The 16663-nt window shown below is 48.6% G+C and overlaps 1 protein-coding gene across 1 annotated transcript; it reads right to left on the bottom strand.

Annotated features, from left to right (window-relative positions):
* Positions 1 to 23: 23 nt before the first annotated feature.
* On the bottom strand, positions 24 to 4009 carry LOC125551829 (pollen-specific leucine-rich repeat extensin-like protein 2). Its single transcript, XM_048715202.1, has 3 exons — positions 3575 to 4009; positions 2230 to 2508; positions 24 to 1410 (listed from the first exon to the last, which is right to left on the bottom strand). The coding sequence occupies exons 1-3, from the start codon at positions 3896 to 3898 to the stop codon at positions 289 to 291; spliced, it is 1725 nt and encodes a 574-aa protein (XP_048571159.1). The 5' UTR covers positions 3899 to 4009; the 3' UTR covers positions 24 to 288.
* Between the last annotated feature and the right edge of the window lie 12654 nt (positions 4010 to 16663).

Below are 16663 nucleotides of genomic sequence, written 5' to 3'. Positions count from 1 at the left end.
GGTCACCGTCGTATAGATGCGTGAAAGATAAGGCAGCCATGAGCTAGTTTCACAGGTCATCAACAATAGTACTTGACGACAATAACACTTGCAGACACACTAGTCAAACTGACAATGGATAGCAATCACTAGGGCACTAGTTAACAAAAGAGCTAACACTAACTGTACGGTAGCAGCAAACGAGAAACCTGACAAATAAGAAATCCCTCGTGAATGCACGAATTGGTTCCATAGGTGTTCGCTCATCGATCATATACACATGCTGCTCCACGACTAGCAGCTGGGCTTTTATCGCCCGAACCAGCCTCTCTGGGCAGGCTGCGCATCACTGTCGTTCATCAGCTTGTCGAGCACCACGTTCAGGTCCACATTCTGACCGTTCTCTGTCAGCCTGCGCACAGTCGCCCTCACTTGCTCCTTTGAGAACCCCATCGTTGAAACCTTGTCCACCACGTCGTCGACCGCCACCCTGTTGCCGGGCGAGGCACTCGGAGCAGAGCTCACTGGCGCTGCTTGGGGCAGTATTTGAGCTGTAGGGAGCTTGCCGTAGTTGCCACTTCCAGCCGAGGAGGGGCCAGTGGGGGCAAAGGGTGAAGGCGAGTTCATTCCAGCATTACCACGGTGAGACAGAGACCCGCTGTATCCATACTGCTCAGGAAAACCGCCTCCTCCCTGCTGCTTGTATCCAGCGCTGTAGGGCGGTGGTGGACCGGAGTTAGGCCTGACTGCTGGAGGCTCGTACATGCCAGGGTTTGGCCCATAGAAAGGAGGAACAGGTCCACTGGGTGGTGGCATGTAAGGGGACGGCGGGCGGACATTCAGTGGGTAGCTCTGAGCAGGAGGCCCATAAGGTGCTGCTTCTTCTGGCTGATGGGGCAAGGGTGCGGCTGGAGTTTGGGGGTTAACACTTCCAGGCGGCGGAGGTTGAGAATATGGAGCATACTGAGGCGGGTGCTGATAATGTTGTGGTGCTGCTGGAGGTGCTTGTGGCTGCGAAGCTGGTGGTGCTTGATATTGCTGGTGTGCAGCCTCTGTTGTCTGTGTGGATGGGGGATAGTAGGATTCCTGCGATATGGTCGGAACAGATGGAGCAGGTGCGACTGATTGCATTTGAGGATGCGGTAAATGACCTTGGAATTGCGGCGGAGGTTGGTTGTGAACCATTGGTGGAGGGGGCGCATTTGGAGCAGGAAGGGCAGGCAGTCCCGTTGGTTGGGAAGGAGGATAGGCCTGATGTTGTGGTTGAACAGTTGGCTGGGGCGCAGGCGGCTGCTGCCTTGAGTCCACCTGCCCAGCACTGGCATTTTCTGAAACAACATCCTCTGCTTTAGACACTTGAAGCTTCGTAAGTTGAACCTGGGCCTCAACAATTTCCTGCTTGTCACGCAAAATCTGCACACCTGCTTGAACCTGCGAGTAGTGCATACATAATTAATCTAGCTGCTGAAGAAACACTGGCGATAGTACAAAATAAATTAATACAAACATGTGTCCAGGTAGCAAATTAGTACGATAAGCACCAAAAGAAATCTTCCTACAATGTCTCAGAAAATCACATCACAATATGAAGGTACGAAACATTCTTCATGATTAACTACCAACACACTAGGTGAAGGCATGTAAAAACACTAGATGAAGAAGGCAGAAGAAAGACATGAAGCGCACTAGCATGCACAAGATGCAACAGGGGCCACAAACATATTAATAATTCCACTTGTCACCATGCCATTGTGCCCTTGAATGGAGCTGAAGGAAACTCAAAAGTGAAAACTAATGATGAAACTTATGTATTATAGGCAATTATGAAATATAGTCCTTAAATAGACAAATAAACTGCAAACTATCAACAAGATGTGAGCTAGCTGGACAAATGACCAGTAATAATAAAATCCACTATGACATGATGGGAGTATATAATCAATAGATTTCAGAGCTGTACATTCCTATTTGTATACAAAATACAAAATCAGCCAACAAGCTTCAGTCAAAAAATAGGATCAAATATTAAATAAGACAAACATCATACATAGATGAGCTAAAGAAAAAACAAAGACTATTGTTACTCAATAATAAACCAAGTTCTTTTTCATCTTGATTATCCCAACCAGTAAGCAAGTTATTGCGATAAGGTAAGCATGATCCTTTCTCTACCAATAAAAGAAAGAACAAGGAGAGGAGGGAATCAAGGGAAGATATTCACTTGCAGAGAGGAGTTGGAATAAAGCTTACCTCCCGCAGTGTGTTCTCAAATTGCCTCAGTTTTCCATCAGTGCTGCCGTTGTAGTTACCAACTGTTAACTTCAACTCGCCAACAGAGTCCTCAAGATGGTGTGTTCTGCCCTCCAGCTGTGCAAGTCTGGAGCTTACACCTTCCATTGCATGTAGCAAGTTATCAGCATATTTCTTCATGGTGCGATCAATATCTGCTATAGTGACTGCATTGAAGTTGCTCCTTTCTTCTTCATGACTAACTTTCTTCAGCACACGAGGCTCCATCATAGCAGCACTCTTTGCATGGTAAAAGAAATTAAGCATATTAATTACATATATATCACAAGGAAAGAGAAAAAAGTGAGGTGATATGAAGTGATAACAATCATGCATCACAACAACTAAAGAATTTAAAAAACCTCTTGGATTGGTTATTAATATCACATACAGCTACAGAAGTATACGGTGAATGGGTACATAAGATCCCTGTGTGCCTGTGTTAATTCTTATACTCAATCAGTTGCCAATTATATTGCACACCCTACCACTGTGCGCATAAGAAAAATGTTGAAAAACATAGTAATAACTTTGCATGCACAAATATAACATGGAACATGCTGGAGCTGGACTGCCCACTAAGATTGGTGGAATAATTAAGGACATGGCCAAATGGTCCATCCCTGCAGTTCTGGAGATAACTGTTTGCTGCTGCCTAACTATCTCTCTAACCCATGATTAAAACTATCACACACATGCACACTTCTGTCATAGTTACCATAAATGCAGCTCATGGAATTGCGCCAAAGGACATGGATTCATGATGTGCCACTACCATTTTTCTTCCAAAGTGCACGGGGAACATCTTAAGCACGCACGCAAATGCAAAGTTGCGTAACTTGATTAGGTGGCAGACCATATTTAGTTAGCTATATACACCCCCACTAAAGTGATGCCGTATTCGTTGAACATCAGACGATTTAGGTACATCAATATGAGGCATATAAGACTATGAGAAGGAGTAAGCAGCCGACCATAAAGAGCATCAATCAGCAACAAGTTGCAAACGTAGAGCCATTGCAAGAGCAGCATCTGCAATCATCCTAAAAGTACGTACAAAAACCTATGACATACTGTCATGGATATGCGTCAGCTTCCACAAGCACCGGAACCACAACTACTAGGGCTACTTTTCCCTTTTCTATCTGAATCATATATAGTGCCAAAAGGGCAACCACATCGATTCGATTTATGGGCACAACGGAATTCTACAACCGAGCAGACCAGCACTAGCTAGCAAATACTAGTGCCGACGAACAGATCTATGAACAGCAGTGCCGGACTGAAGGTGGCCAGGTAGTATTACCTTATGTTTGGGGGACGCGGCATTGGCGTCGAGCGACCCCCAAGCGTTCGCCGCGGCCGGGGCAGGGGCCGCTGGGGCTACGGCGGCGGCGGGGGTGCGGATGGGTTGGAAGTCGTAGCTGGGCACCATCACCTCCTCCGTGGCACTGGCGCCGCGGCGCGCGTGGAGGTCGTGGCTCTCCACCACGTCGTCCTCTTGCGGGTTGGGGCCCATCAGATCGAACAGCTGGCCGCCGCCGCCGCTGCCACCGGAGGGAGGCGAGGATGCCGCGCCCGCCGCCGCGAGCCCGAGGATCTGCTTGTCCATGAACTGCGACGCGTTCATCGCGATCGGGATTTGGCCGGAGCTGGCTGGCTGGTGGCGGAAGGTGGGGAAGGGGAGGGGTAGGAGGCAATCTATCGAGGTCGGTGGGATTTGTTTCCCGGATGGAGAAGACTGCGACTCCTGCGAGTAAACGACGAAGTCCTGGTTGGGCCCGAGCAGGCGAGCCCCGCGTTCTCTTTTTGGTGGGCTGCAGTATTACTAAGGTGGGCCGTAGTTCCGTTCTCGGCCCAGATTAATTGCGGGCGAGAAGGAATCGGCATAAGTGTGTGGAGGCCCGAAGCCTGGCCCAGCCTAACGGAGAGAGATGGTGAAACGGCTCGACGCCGAGGAGCACGGTGGCCGGCGGTTTGGTAACGTCGGCCAACGACGGCGGGGATCGTCGGAGCTGCGTCGCGCGCCTGCCAGCGCCACCGATCCTCCTCCCGTCGCTCTGCTCGTCATTCGCGACGGCTGCTACCTGTCGTCTCCTGAGGTCATGAAGTCATGATCGCAGCAGCGGACTCGTAATTCTCACGAGTAGTATCATTTCCATATGAAGTAATTGTTTTTCACTTCTCTATTTCTTTCTTCTCATTTTGATTTCATGAGTACTTCATATTTTCCTCCGTATTATGTTACTAATCTTTTTTAGAACATTTTCTGCATTGTTTATAACGTGGTAAGGCGATCTAAGACGAGCACTAACCACTCTATGCCTAAGCGACGCCTAAACACCTAAAGCGGGCATAATTGCAAGCCACTGCCAGGCCGCCTTGCCGTCTAACCATCCAACATGGGACAGCTTATAAATAATGATTTAATGTATATTTTCATTGTACCATTTCTCATTGATTTTTTGTAACAGTTATCATGATCCTATCACCGGATGGTACCAGATTGATATGTAAGGATGGCTAGTACCAAGGCCTATGTTTCATTGTACCACTTCTCATTGATTTTTTTAACGGTTACCATGATCCTGTCACCGAATGGTACCAGATTGATATGTAAGGATGGCTAGTACCAAGGCATATGTTTCTTTCCCCCTCCTTCAACCAAGTCAAACGAGAGCAGTTTGGCAGGCTCGAAGGAATTATATTCAACGACTGAAGAAAGACGATGGAGTTTGGTGTTCTACCCCCTCTGATATGGACGTGTGGCCGCCTCCTATTTAAGGAGGTACTATATACAAAGGACCCTACACTATAACCTGCGGTGGTTCTGGACTACATTATACCCAAGGTAATTGATGATATAAATAGTAAACTTGAGGCCTTTTTCTGATAATGAAATTTTTGATGCTCTATTCCAGATAGGGCCGTTGAAAGCACAGGGCCCTGATGGGTTCTCGACGTGGTTTTTTCAGCGGGATTGGCTAGTCCTAAAAGAGGATGTTATTCCTGTTGTGCATTTTTTTTGAAACAGGGTCTATGCCGACAAGTGTAAATGACACGGCGATTGTGTTGATCCAGAAGGTGCCACACCCGGCTTGCTTGAAGGACTTTCAACCAATCGGCCCGTGTAATGTGATCTACAAGGTGGCATCAAAGTGTTTGGTTAATAAGCTCCTGCCTTTTTTGGGTGACCTCATTTCTGAAAATCAATGTGCATTCATTCTAAGGCAACTTATTTCTAATAATTCAGTATTAGCCTTCGAGTGCATTAATTATATCAGGAAGGTGCTCCGGATTTCTGTGATTATAAGTTGGATCTTTCCAGCTTATGACCGTGTTGATTGGGACTTTTGGAGAAGGCCCTCCTTAAGTGGGGTTTCTCTCAACTTTGGATTTCTCATGTAATGGCTTGCGTCCACTCTGTTAAGTTCAATGGGAAGCTGTTGAAATCTTTTTCTCCATCCAGAGGCCTCAGGCAAGATGATCCATTATCCCCGTTTCTATTCTTATTTGTTGTTGCTGCCTTGTCTGCTTTGGTTAATAAGGCAATAGTGCAGGAGGGTTTAGTACCTGTAAAAATTTGCCGAAGGGCACCACCTATACCCCATCTGCTATTTGCGGATGATTCATTTCTGTTCTTTCGAGTTTCCACTCAGCAGGCTTCAGTGGTGAAAGGTTTCTTGAACATTTATGCAACATCGACGGGGCAAGTTATTAACCCTTCAAAGTGTTCAATTCTTTTCTTTGAAAAATGTCCAGCCGTTCTTATTAATGAAGTGAAGTCTATCTTGCACTACTAGAAAAAGGTCTATAGATAGGATTGATACTAATGGCGCACCAGGGAAGTAGCGCGGCACTACTATATACTAATGGCGCACCTGTTGGTGATGCGCCATTAGTGTGGAAGACACTAATGGCGTACCAGAAACAGGGTGCGCCACTAGTATTAATTTTTTTTTTCCATTTTTCCATACATACTAATGGCGCATCAGGTCGACAATGCGCCATTACTAGTTCTAACTAGTAATGGCGCACCCACCAGGCAGAGAGTGCGCCATTACTGTAATTTTTTTCTTATTCTTTTTTTTGCAAAACTACTAATGGCGCACCGTTTAACAGTGCGCCATTACTAGTTTAAACTAGTAATGGCGCACTATTACACGGTGCGCCATTAGTGTATATATTTATATTTTTTACTTTTTTACAAAACTTCTAATGGCGCACCACCTGCAGGTGCACCATTAGTAACCAGGGTTACTAATGGCGCATTTCCTTGTGGTGCGCCATTAGTAACCTGGGACCCCAACAAGATATTTTGGACAGCCCCACACCTACCCACTCACTTTCCCCACTTCATTCCCTCCACCTCCTTCTCCAAGCTTTCGGCTGCCTCCTCCTCACCTCATTTCCACCATAGATTCATCAAAATTAAGTGGTGAAATTACCTTTTTTGATAGGTAAGTAAGGGGAAAGCTATCTTCATGATGTAGATCTACTTTTTCTCCCTAGCTCGCTCCAACAACGTGCACATGCACTTTTTGTGGCCTAGCTAGATCTATGTATATTTGTGGTGTTGCATGTGTTTGTGGTGTTGCATATATGTTTGTGTTTGAAGGTACCGGTATTTGAAATGCGATAGTTGCCAATATTTTGCCGGAATGTTATGATTCATTTCCGTTTCGGCGAGAATTTTGGCACTATGCATTCTTTTTGGTCCTATTTTTAGGGAAGGTCATGCCAAATTTTTTCTTGGTTCTAAAATATCGTTTTGCTCTACCCCGCAGGCGACCATGGTCCGCACGATGACTGAAGGCATCGTGAATAGGTTTTTGAGCTCCGCGAAGGCCGAGATGCTTCAAAAGACCGAGACGGAGATAAGATGTCCGTGTCGAAGATGCAAGCTGAAGAGCCTTATTGCGGACCCGGATTCCGGGCAGGTGCGGGACCACCTGCTCTTGCGTGGTTTCATGGATGGCTATCGGTGGCAAGGTGATGAAGATGACTATGAAGTCGTCCATGGCCGGGGCCGGGCAAGAAATGAGGAAGGGCAACAAGATAAGTACCACCGCGACAAGGGCGGGCGAGAAGACGAAGAATCTCCAGGACATGATCACGACGGTGATGCTGTACACAGTCATCATGTAGAAGATGTCGTACATGATGATGAGGAAGATCAAGACGAAGGGCATGATCATGAAGATGAAGATGCCGGAGCAGACGACGATGGAGGCTGGGTGCAGGACCCTCATATTCAAGAGCTGCTTCTCAAGCAGACGGATAACGCAAGAGCTGCCGCCCGAGAGAAAGCCAAGCTGGATCAACTGGAGATAGACGCGATTACTCCATTGTATGAAGGATGCAGGCCCGAGGATACCCGCCTGAAAGTAACGCTCATGGCTCTGGAGATGAAGGTAAAATACAAAATGACCGACGCATGCTTCGACGAGAACATGTCATTCTAGCACGAACGTCTTCCCAAGGGGAACAAGTGCCCGACCAGTTTCGAGGAGGCGAAGAAAATCGTGTGTCCTCTAGATTTACCGCACGTGAAATACCATGTGTGCATGAACAATTGTATCATTTATCGGGACGAGCACGCGGAGTCTACCATATGTCCGGTGTGCGGCGTCACTCGATACAAGAAGAGGAATAAAGCTCCTCGAAAATCGGTGTGGTACTTTCCGATCACTCCTCGTCTGCAGCGGTATTTCGCGGACCCTAAGGTAGCAAAGCTTCTGCGTTGGCACGCGGATAGGGAGGAGAAGAAACGGGAAGATGACAGAAATGATCCGGAGATAAATAAAAAAGACAAGATGCCGAGTCACCCTAAGGATGCGAGCCAGTGGCAAGCGTTGAACTTCGAATACCCAGAATTTGGGAAGGATCCAAGGAACATCGTGCTGGGTGAGAGCACCGATGGAGTCAATCCGTTTGGCAGCCAGAGAAGCACACATAGCACCTGGCCTGTGTTTGTGTGGATGTACAACCTTCCCCCCTGGTTGTGGATGAAGAGGAAGTACATTCACATGAGTATGCTAATTGAAGGGCCGAAACAACCAGGGAACGACATCAATCTGTATCTGGGGCTGCTGAAGGAGGAGCTAGACACGCTGTGAAAAACGCCAGCCAATACGTGGGACGCCGCAGAGAAAGAATATTTCCCTATGAGAGCCGCACTGCTCACGACGGTGCACGACTATCTCGGTTACGGATATCTCGCGGGGCAGGTAGTCCACGGATTTTCTGGATGCGTAAGGTGCATGGATGACACAACGTATCGCCAGCTAGATAGAGATCCCGGGTCTTCGAAAACCGTGTTCATGGGACATCGAAGGTGGCTTCGCGACGATGACCCGTGGAGGAAACGCAAGGATCTGTTCGATGGTGAAACCGAACCCCGAAAACGCCCATGTACGAGGAGCGGCGAGGAAATAGACGAGTTGTTGAAAAATTGGAAAGACTGCCCACTGCCGGGAAAGAAGCAAAAGGCGCCAGAGCCGGGAAAGAAGCGAAAGGCGCCAGAGCCGCTGCTGAAGGTATGGAAAACGAGGTCTGTTTTCTGGGACTTGCCGTACTGGAAGATCCACCGTGTGCCTCACAGCCTTGATGTCATGCATATCACGAAGAACGTGTGCGAGAGTCTGCTTGGTACCCTGCTCAACATGCCAGAGAGGACCCAAGATGGGCCGAAAGCAAGGGCAGACTTGAAATCAATGGGCATCAGGCAGGAGCTTCACGCTAATGATGATGATGATGATGAGGCGAAGCAGGACACGGAAAGTCGTCGCAAAGGCAAAAAGTCCAAGAAGACCGGAAATGACTACCCTCCCACGTACTTCACTCTAAGTCAGGAGGAGATCGAGCAGTTTTTCACCTGCCTCCTAGGAGTAAAACTTCCTTACGGTTATGCGGGGAAGATAAGCAGATACCTAGACCCAGCAAAGCAGAAGTTCAGCGGGATGAAGTCTCACGACTGTCACGTGCTGATGACGCAGATACTTCCAGTTGCAATCTGTGGGATCATGGACGCGCACGTCTGTGAAACGCTATTTGGCCTATGCAACTTTTTCGACGCCATCTCTCGGAAGTCGATTGGCGTGAGGCAACTCAGAAGGCTACAGGAAGAGATCGTGGTGATACTATGCGAGCTTGAGATGTACTTCCCGCCCGCATTCTTCGACGTTATGGTGCATCTGCTGGTCCATATCGTGGAGGATATCATCCAACTCGGGCCGAAGTTCCTGCACAGCATGATGTCGTTCGAAAGGATGAATGGTGTCATCAAAGGATACGTTCGCAACATGCCACGTCCAGAGGGAAGTATAGCCAGGGGCTTTCTGACCGAAGAGTGCATCTCCTACTGCACGAATTATCTAGGCATCGAGAACCCCGTTGGTCTGCCCGTCAACAGGCACCTCGGCAGGCTCGCTGGATGGGGTCACCGTGAGGGTCGCCGCGAAATGCATGTCGACTTCGAGGGTCGACTCGCCGACTTTGAAAGAGCAAACCTAGTCGCGCTACAACACATAGACGTGGTCGATCCTTGGGTGGTAGAGCACAAAACCTTTATTGAGAAGACGTACAGTGACCGAGGCCAACAGAGGACGGACGGAGATATACTCAAAGAGCACAACTCATATTTCACGCGTTGGTTCAAGCAGAAGTTTCCGTCGTACCCTTTACATGAGGATTCTTCCGCGGAAGAACAACTCATATTCACCTTGTCACAGGGCGCCGAGCACAACCTGATGACCTATGAGGCGTACGATACCAACGGCTACACATTCTACACTGAGGACAAGGACATGAAGAGCGATGGTTATCATAACTCCGGGGTAACGATGGAATCCTACACCGGCAACGACAAGGACAGATACTACGGAAGGATCGAGGAGATCTGGGAGCTGAGCTACGCTGGAGAGAAGGTCCCGATGTTCCGTGTCAGATGGGCCAAGAACGTCCTAAAAGAAGACCGGTATTTCACCACCATGGTTATACCCGAAGCCAAATCCAAGACCGCGGGCACAAACGTCACCGCGAAAAATGAGCCATGGGTACTGGCTTCCCAAGTGGACCAATGCTTCTTCATTAACGACCCGTCAAAACCCAGTCGTGTTGTCGTGAGGAGAGGCAAAAGGAAGATCATCGGAATGGATGGAGTAGCCAATGAGCAAGACTTCGACAAGTACGGCGACCCGAAGATCGAACATGACGACGACGATGAAGTAGCAACACACACCACAAGAAGAAGCAGGACCACCCTACCTAAAGGACGTCCGTTCCACAGAAGAACTCCATTTGCGAAAAAGAAGGGCAAGAAGATTGTGAACAGATAGCTAGCTAAGATCGATTGTATTTAAATCATAGTCCTCATATCTCGATTGTATTTCATGGGCACTTTTTGATATCATGAATATTTTTAAATCTCATGGGCACTTTTTGAATTCATGAGGACACTTGATCTCGATCCCCCTCCATCTCGATCTCGATTCCCCCTCCATCTCGATCTCGATCCCACCCGCACCCTCCCCCGCTAGCTAGCTCCACCGCCGACGACGACCCACCGCAACCCTCCCCCGCTCCACCGCCGCCGACGAGCACCCGCCCCCCCGCACCCCTGGGGAGGTTATTACTGTTTTTATAAAAAAAATATTACTGTTGGGAATCAAACCCAGGACCTCCTGGTGTGTGTGCTGCGTATTGACCAGTCGGGCTAGTGGGCGGGGTCTGTTGTAGATAGGGTTAGGTTGTATATAACTTGACAAGTCAGGCTAGATTAAATTACTTATGGCGCCCGCCTCACCCGTTTGGGTGGTGCGCCATTGCTAAGCCTCCCCCCACACTAAAATCCCCAATCTCCATTTCTCTCTAATCCCTCCCCTGCCTCGTCTCACCCGTGCCTGACCACCACCGCCCACCACTTCCCCCGTGCTCGCCGTCCCCGTCCGTGCTCGCTTCCCCCGCCGCACCCGACCACCTCCCTCACCGTCCCCCCTCCGCCCGCGCCCGCGCCCTCGCCGTCCCCCTCCCCCCGCGGCCCCGCCTGCGTCAACCTCCCTCCCGAGCGCAACAGCTAGGGTTCCTAGCCACCGCTGCCGGCCCGCCGCCGCGGCGCGCCCAGCAGGCCGAACCCTCCGCTGCCCCGCCTCCGGTACAGGACCCCAGTAGCGCCTCCCCCCATCAAGCAGCCGCTCCCACCAGCGGCGCCCCCCTCCCTGGAGCAGGCGCTCCTGCCCAGCAACGCTGCCGCCCGGAGCTACGCCGACGACCAGTCCGTAGGCAGGTAGCCACCACTCCTTCGTCCTTCCTCCCTCTTCCCTCATCCCCCCTCCCTCCTTCCTCTTGCATCCTTTGTTCAATTTTTTGCTTGCTGCGTGATTTTTCCAGAGCATGCTCAAGTTTACATGTGAAAGGATTGTGCTTGATAGGTGTTTGTGATAATGCCTCTAAGGGAGGGGGGCATCGCGTCATTAGTCTCTGTATCAGAGTCTTTTTTTCCTAGCCGTGTTGTCACCGAAAAATGCAATAAATTCTCATGGTTCGAAACCTTTGATACTTGGCTTCTCCAAATGAGAAATTTATGCATGTAATAATTGGTTTACCTTAGTTTGCAGAAATATGAAATTAAGCCTTACTTAGTAACAATGTTTCAAGAAGATCAATTTGGAAGCTCTGCTTCACAGGATGCCTTCAGACACTTGCACATATCTTTCTAACTCATGCATTATTTCATCTATTAGACACTTCAAAGTGATGGCTATTTCCTTTACCTTAGAGGAAAAACAAAATAATATCTTCTACTTTGCCTAGAGGAAATATAATTTCATGGACTACTTGTTATATCAAATTTTTAGCTAAGTTTTGTCTCCCTGCGAAAATTGGGCAAATTCCTTCTCAAAATCACATGTTTTAACTAGGAAGAACCTGAGACACTATGGCATCAACACTTGTAAGAAAAGAAATAGCAGGAGAATGAAGATTATATTAAAAAATGGTATTAGTAGTGGTAAACAAGCATATAATTCCTCCTAGGTAGTAATAATAACTTTATGCAGGAGAGTGAAAGAAGAAGCATAGGCGATCAGGTTCGATCACGGTTGGAGAAAAATTGAGGCGTTTGTTGGCTCCAAGATAGTGATACAGGTATATACATGTGCTCTGCTTACTTGATCATATAGAAGATTTTCATATAAGAGTTACGTTTCAAGTTGCTGAACCTTTTCATATAAGTTTGCTTCCAAGGAGTTGTTCTCTGTCTGGTCCAATTCTGAAGAAATAAAAAGTGAATAGTTTGTTTGTTCCCTGTGTGGTCACTCTATTTTTTGAGTACTGACATTAGTTATGTTTGTTAGCAGCAAGATATTTAAATGAAGCTTGTTCTTTTTCAACTGTTCAACTGATGCCATGAAACTGAATATAGTAGTTGAAAACCCTGTTTTTCTTCCTGATCGTGAAAATTTGAAGTCCTGTTTGTGTTTTGGTTTTGTTGGTTGACAATTATGTTTAGTTTTTCATTTCATGGGTGCTGTAAAATGTGCAGGTGGTGAGTTGAGGCTCAGCATACAGCTTGTTTGGACTAACCAAGAGGACGAGGTATGTTGCTTGCCCAAGCTAAGTGACACGTACGCGCCAAGTTTTCTGTTATATAATTACCTGTTAGTGCTTAGTTAAACTGCATCATACGGCCATAGCAGATGGATGGTACTAGGTGTTGTTTTGTTTCTTGCCCATGTATTCAGAGAGCAGATGTGCCACTGCAGATTTCTTTTCTTGAAGGCAGCTCACATAAGTTGAGCTACAAGTGAACAACTTGCTGCTATTAGATCTGGAATGGAAGCTCACATAAGTTGAGCTGATTTTTGTCCATATGAAAGCAGAGGACCATATGGTCTGTGGCCTTTTCATCCATATGAAAGTAGAGGCACATTGTGGTGCTAGTTTGCTGGGTTTTGTCTCCGACCATCGTGTCGTGATGAATTTGCAGGTACCCCGAGAGGCCCTTGAGTTTGTCGGAATGTCGATTAACTTCCGTTCCGGCAAATTCGGGTACTCCATATGTCCTATTTTCAGCAAAGGTCATGCTGAAATTTTCCGTGAATTTTAGCATGACTTTGCTAAAAATAGGACATATGGGGTACTTGCGATAATGCATGGGCCGGGGTATCTTAGTACTTAATTAAGTAGGATCAACTGCCCCTTTATTCTTCCTGCATTAAACCATAGGTGGCAATAGAGCCAAGTGATTAGGCCCAACTTAGAATTCTCCTTAGCATCGATAAACCCTAGATGATAAACCCAACATAGGTGGCAATAGAGCCAAGTGATTAGTGCCTAGTGATTAGGCCCAACCTAGGGTGCCTCGGCATCGATAAACCCTAAATGATGAAAACTTAACTTGGCTGCCCCGGATGCCTCGGTGTCGATGAGAACCTAAATGATGTACGCTTAGGCTTTTAGGGTGCCTCGACGTCGACAAACCCTAAATGATGAAAGCTTAGGCTTTTAGGGTGCCTCGGTGTCGACAAACCCTAAATGATGAGACCATGATCTTGTTCCTTGACAATAACCAACTTTTTGACCAAACTTTTTTCCTATTTAGAGCAAAACATGGCCCACAATGATGAGGCCGGTGGTTCGGGCGGCAAGCAATTCTGGGAGCTGTCCCAGTAGATGGAGGAACAACCTCACCGCTATGAGGACGCCGCGGAAGATACCGATCCTGATTACACAACCCCTAGTAGCGTCGGGGATGACACCACTGATGGTGCTGCCGAGGATGCCACCACTGATGATGGCGGCGCACACACAGATGGCAGCCAACCGAAGAAGCAAAGGAAGGACCGGCGCCCGAATGCGCTCCGCACCCTCAAGGAGGAATTCACTCAAGTGGACTCCGACGGGAATCCAACGGAGCCCAAACATATAGTCAAGGGGTACTCGCTTCAGCTCAGGTGCATTCTCCGGAGCACCGTCTCGATCAACACCGAGAACCTTAGGCATAAGGACCGAGGGAATTTGCGCAACCTCCTCTTCATGAAGCTGCACGAACGATACAAGTTCCCCGCCGAATTTGAAAACACACGCCTCTCAGGGAATAAAGTGAACAGTGCCGCCCTCACGAAGATGAGCACGGCCCTGTCTACATGGAAAAGCGCGGTGAAGAGAATGATTGATAAAGGTGATAGTTATGAGAAGATCAAGGCGAAATATCCTTTGATGAGCGAAGATGAGTACAAGGAGTTCAAGATCAAGTGCGAGAGCAGTGCAACCTCCGAATCAAGTCAGTGGGGGAAAGAAATGCGGGAGTTGAACTTAGGGGAACACAAACTCGGTCCCGGCGGTTACAGAGTGGCGGAGCCTATATGGGACAAGGAGGACGCGGAGCGTGCCGAGCAAGGCCTACCGCCCCGCTTCGAGAAATACAGCGGTGACAAGCAGACCAGGAACTATGTCAGGGCCCGGTACAAGGAGGACCCGATAACAAAGGAGCTTACCACGGATCCGAAGACCAGGGCGCTTGAGCTTCTTCTGGTAAGGAATACACCCCCGCGTAATTAGCTCCATATGGTTGCACTCTAATTAATCCCCAATATTTCTAAATGGTTCACGTTCCTTTCGCAGGACACTGAAAGCAGTAGCGCGGGGTCATCTAAGAGCTCCCCTTTTGACACCCCTTTAAATAGGGCGTTGAACGTAATGAAAAACAAGGATAAGCTCACTAAGCCGACATCAGCTGGTCGTGTGGCCGGCAAAGGCTTGTCCACAAAATGGGGGTCATACTATACCGCTGGTGTGCGGAAGGAGAAAAAGACCAGCTCGGAAAGCCAGACGCGCGAGGTTGAAGAACTCAAGGCACAAGTGGCGCGGATTCCGGAGCTTGTCCAAGAGCAAGTGCAACAACAACTTGGAACGACGCTCAACGCCATGGTGCCTACGTTGATTCATGGGCTGACGACGTGGATTGCGGGCGGCCAACAGGGGCCTCCCCCGGTTCCCAGCTTCACGGCCAGCAACTCGCACAACGCGCAGGCGGCGCCATTGGTGTCTCCGGCGGTGGCGCCATTGGTGTCTCCGGTGAAGGCGGTATTCGTGTCTCCGGCGCCGGCACGGGCATTGGAGCTTAATGCACCCGGGTGTACGCCGGCCGGCACCTCGCCAGCAAGCGCCCCCTTCGTCAGTTGCACGCCCGCCATTGGCGGTGCCTCGACATTAGCCGAGCTCGACGGCATCACGGTAACCAAGCCTCTCGGCCGATGACTTCATCTCCTTGCCTTTGACTGGGCATCCCTGACGCCCTGTACATGTTTTCGCAGGGCACCGCCGACGTTCCTTGCACTCTTCTGCACTTCGTGGGCGCCGAGTTGGTCGATGTCGCCAAGGGCAGAATCGTTCAACCGGGCAACCCCATGTTCCACGGTAATCCGATGCCACCCACAATGTATAGGGTTGAAGTGGTTCGGGTGCTGCCAGGCTGCGACGAGCTGTTACCTCCGATTCGGCCCGCTGGGGCCGACGAAGAAGATGAGATGACCCTCAGCACCTGCGTAAACTAGCCCCTGCTTTGGCCGAAGAGCCAGATTCGTTTGGGGGCGGGGGACACCACCCCACAGACAAGACCGCCAGTCGTGCCGGCGCCAAGCCATGGCAAGAACGCCGCAACACTACCGGACCTGCCGGACATCCCTATGGCACAGGATCCGGATAGCCCTATGGCACAGGATCCGGCCGGCGACGACAACGACGACGTTACATTTACCAAAGTTGATAAGTACTTTGCCGAACATGGGTATGCTGACGAGTTCTGCGGGCCTCTTTCTCAAGAACCCAACCAAGACGACCGCGATCTAGCTGGTACGGCAGAGAAATCCAATTGCAACAGGCGTCGTCTGGCGTTCAGTTCTCAGGACACACCTGAAGGAAATATGCCCTAGAGGCAATAATAAAGTTATTATTTATTTCCTTATAATCATGATAAATGTTTATTATTCATGCTGGAATTGTATTAACCGGAAACATAATACATGTGTGAATACATAGACAAACAAAGTGTCACTAGTATGCCTCTAATTGACTAGCTCGTTAATCAAAGATGGTTATGTTTCCTGACCATGAACAATGAGTTGTTATTTGATTAACGAGGTCACATCATTAGTTGAATGATCTGATTGACATGACCCGTTCCATTAGCTTAGCACCCGATCGTTTAGTATGTTGCTATTGCTTTCTTCATGACTTATACATGTTCCTATGACTATGAGATTATGCAACTCCCGTTTGCCGGAGGAACACTTTGGGTGCTACCAAACGTCACAACGTAACTGGGTGATTATAAAGGAGCATTACAGGTGTCTCCAAAGGTAGATGTTGGGTTGGCGTATTTCGAGATTAGGAT

This window comes from Triticum urartu, chromosome 1 (genome assembly GCF_003073215.2).
Source record: "Triticum urartu cultivar G1812 chromosome 1, Tu2.1, whole genome shotgun sequence".
Classification (NCBI taxonomy): Eukaryota; Viridiplantae; Streptophyta; class Magnoliopsida; order Poales; family Poaceae; genus Triticum; species Triticum urartu.
The sequence above is the reverse complement of the archived record's forward strand: the minus strand, read 5'-3'. Positions and strand labels throughout refer to the sequence as shown.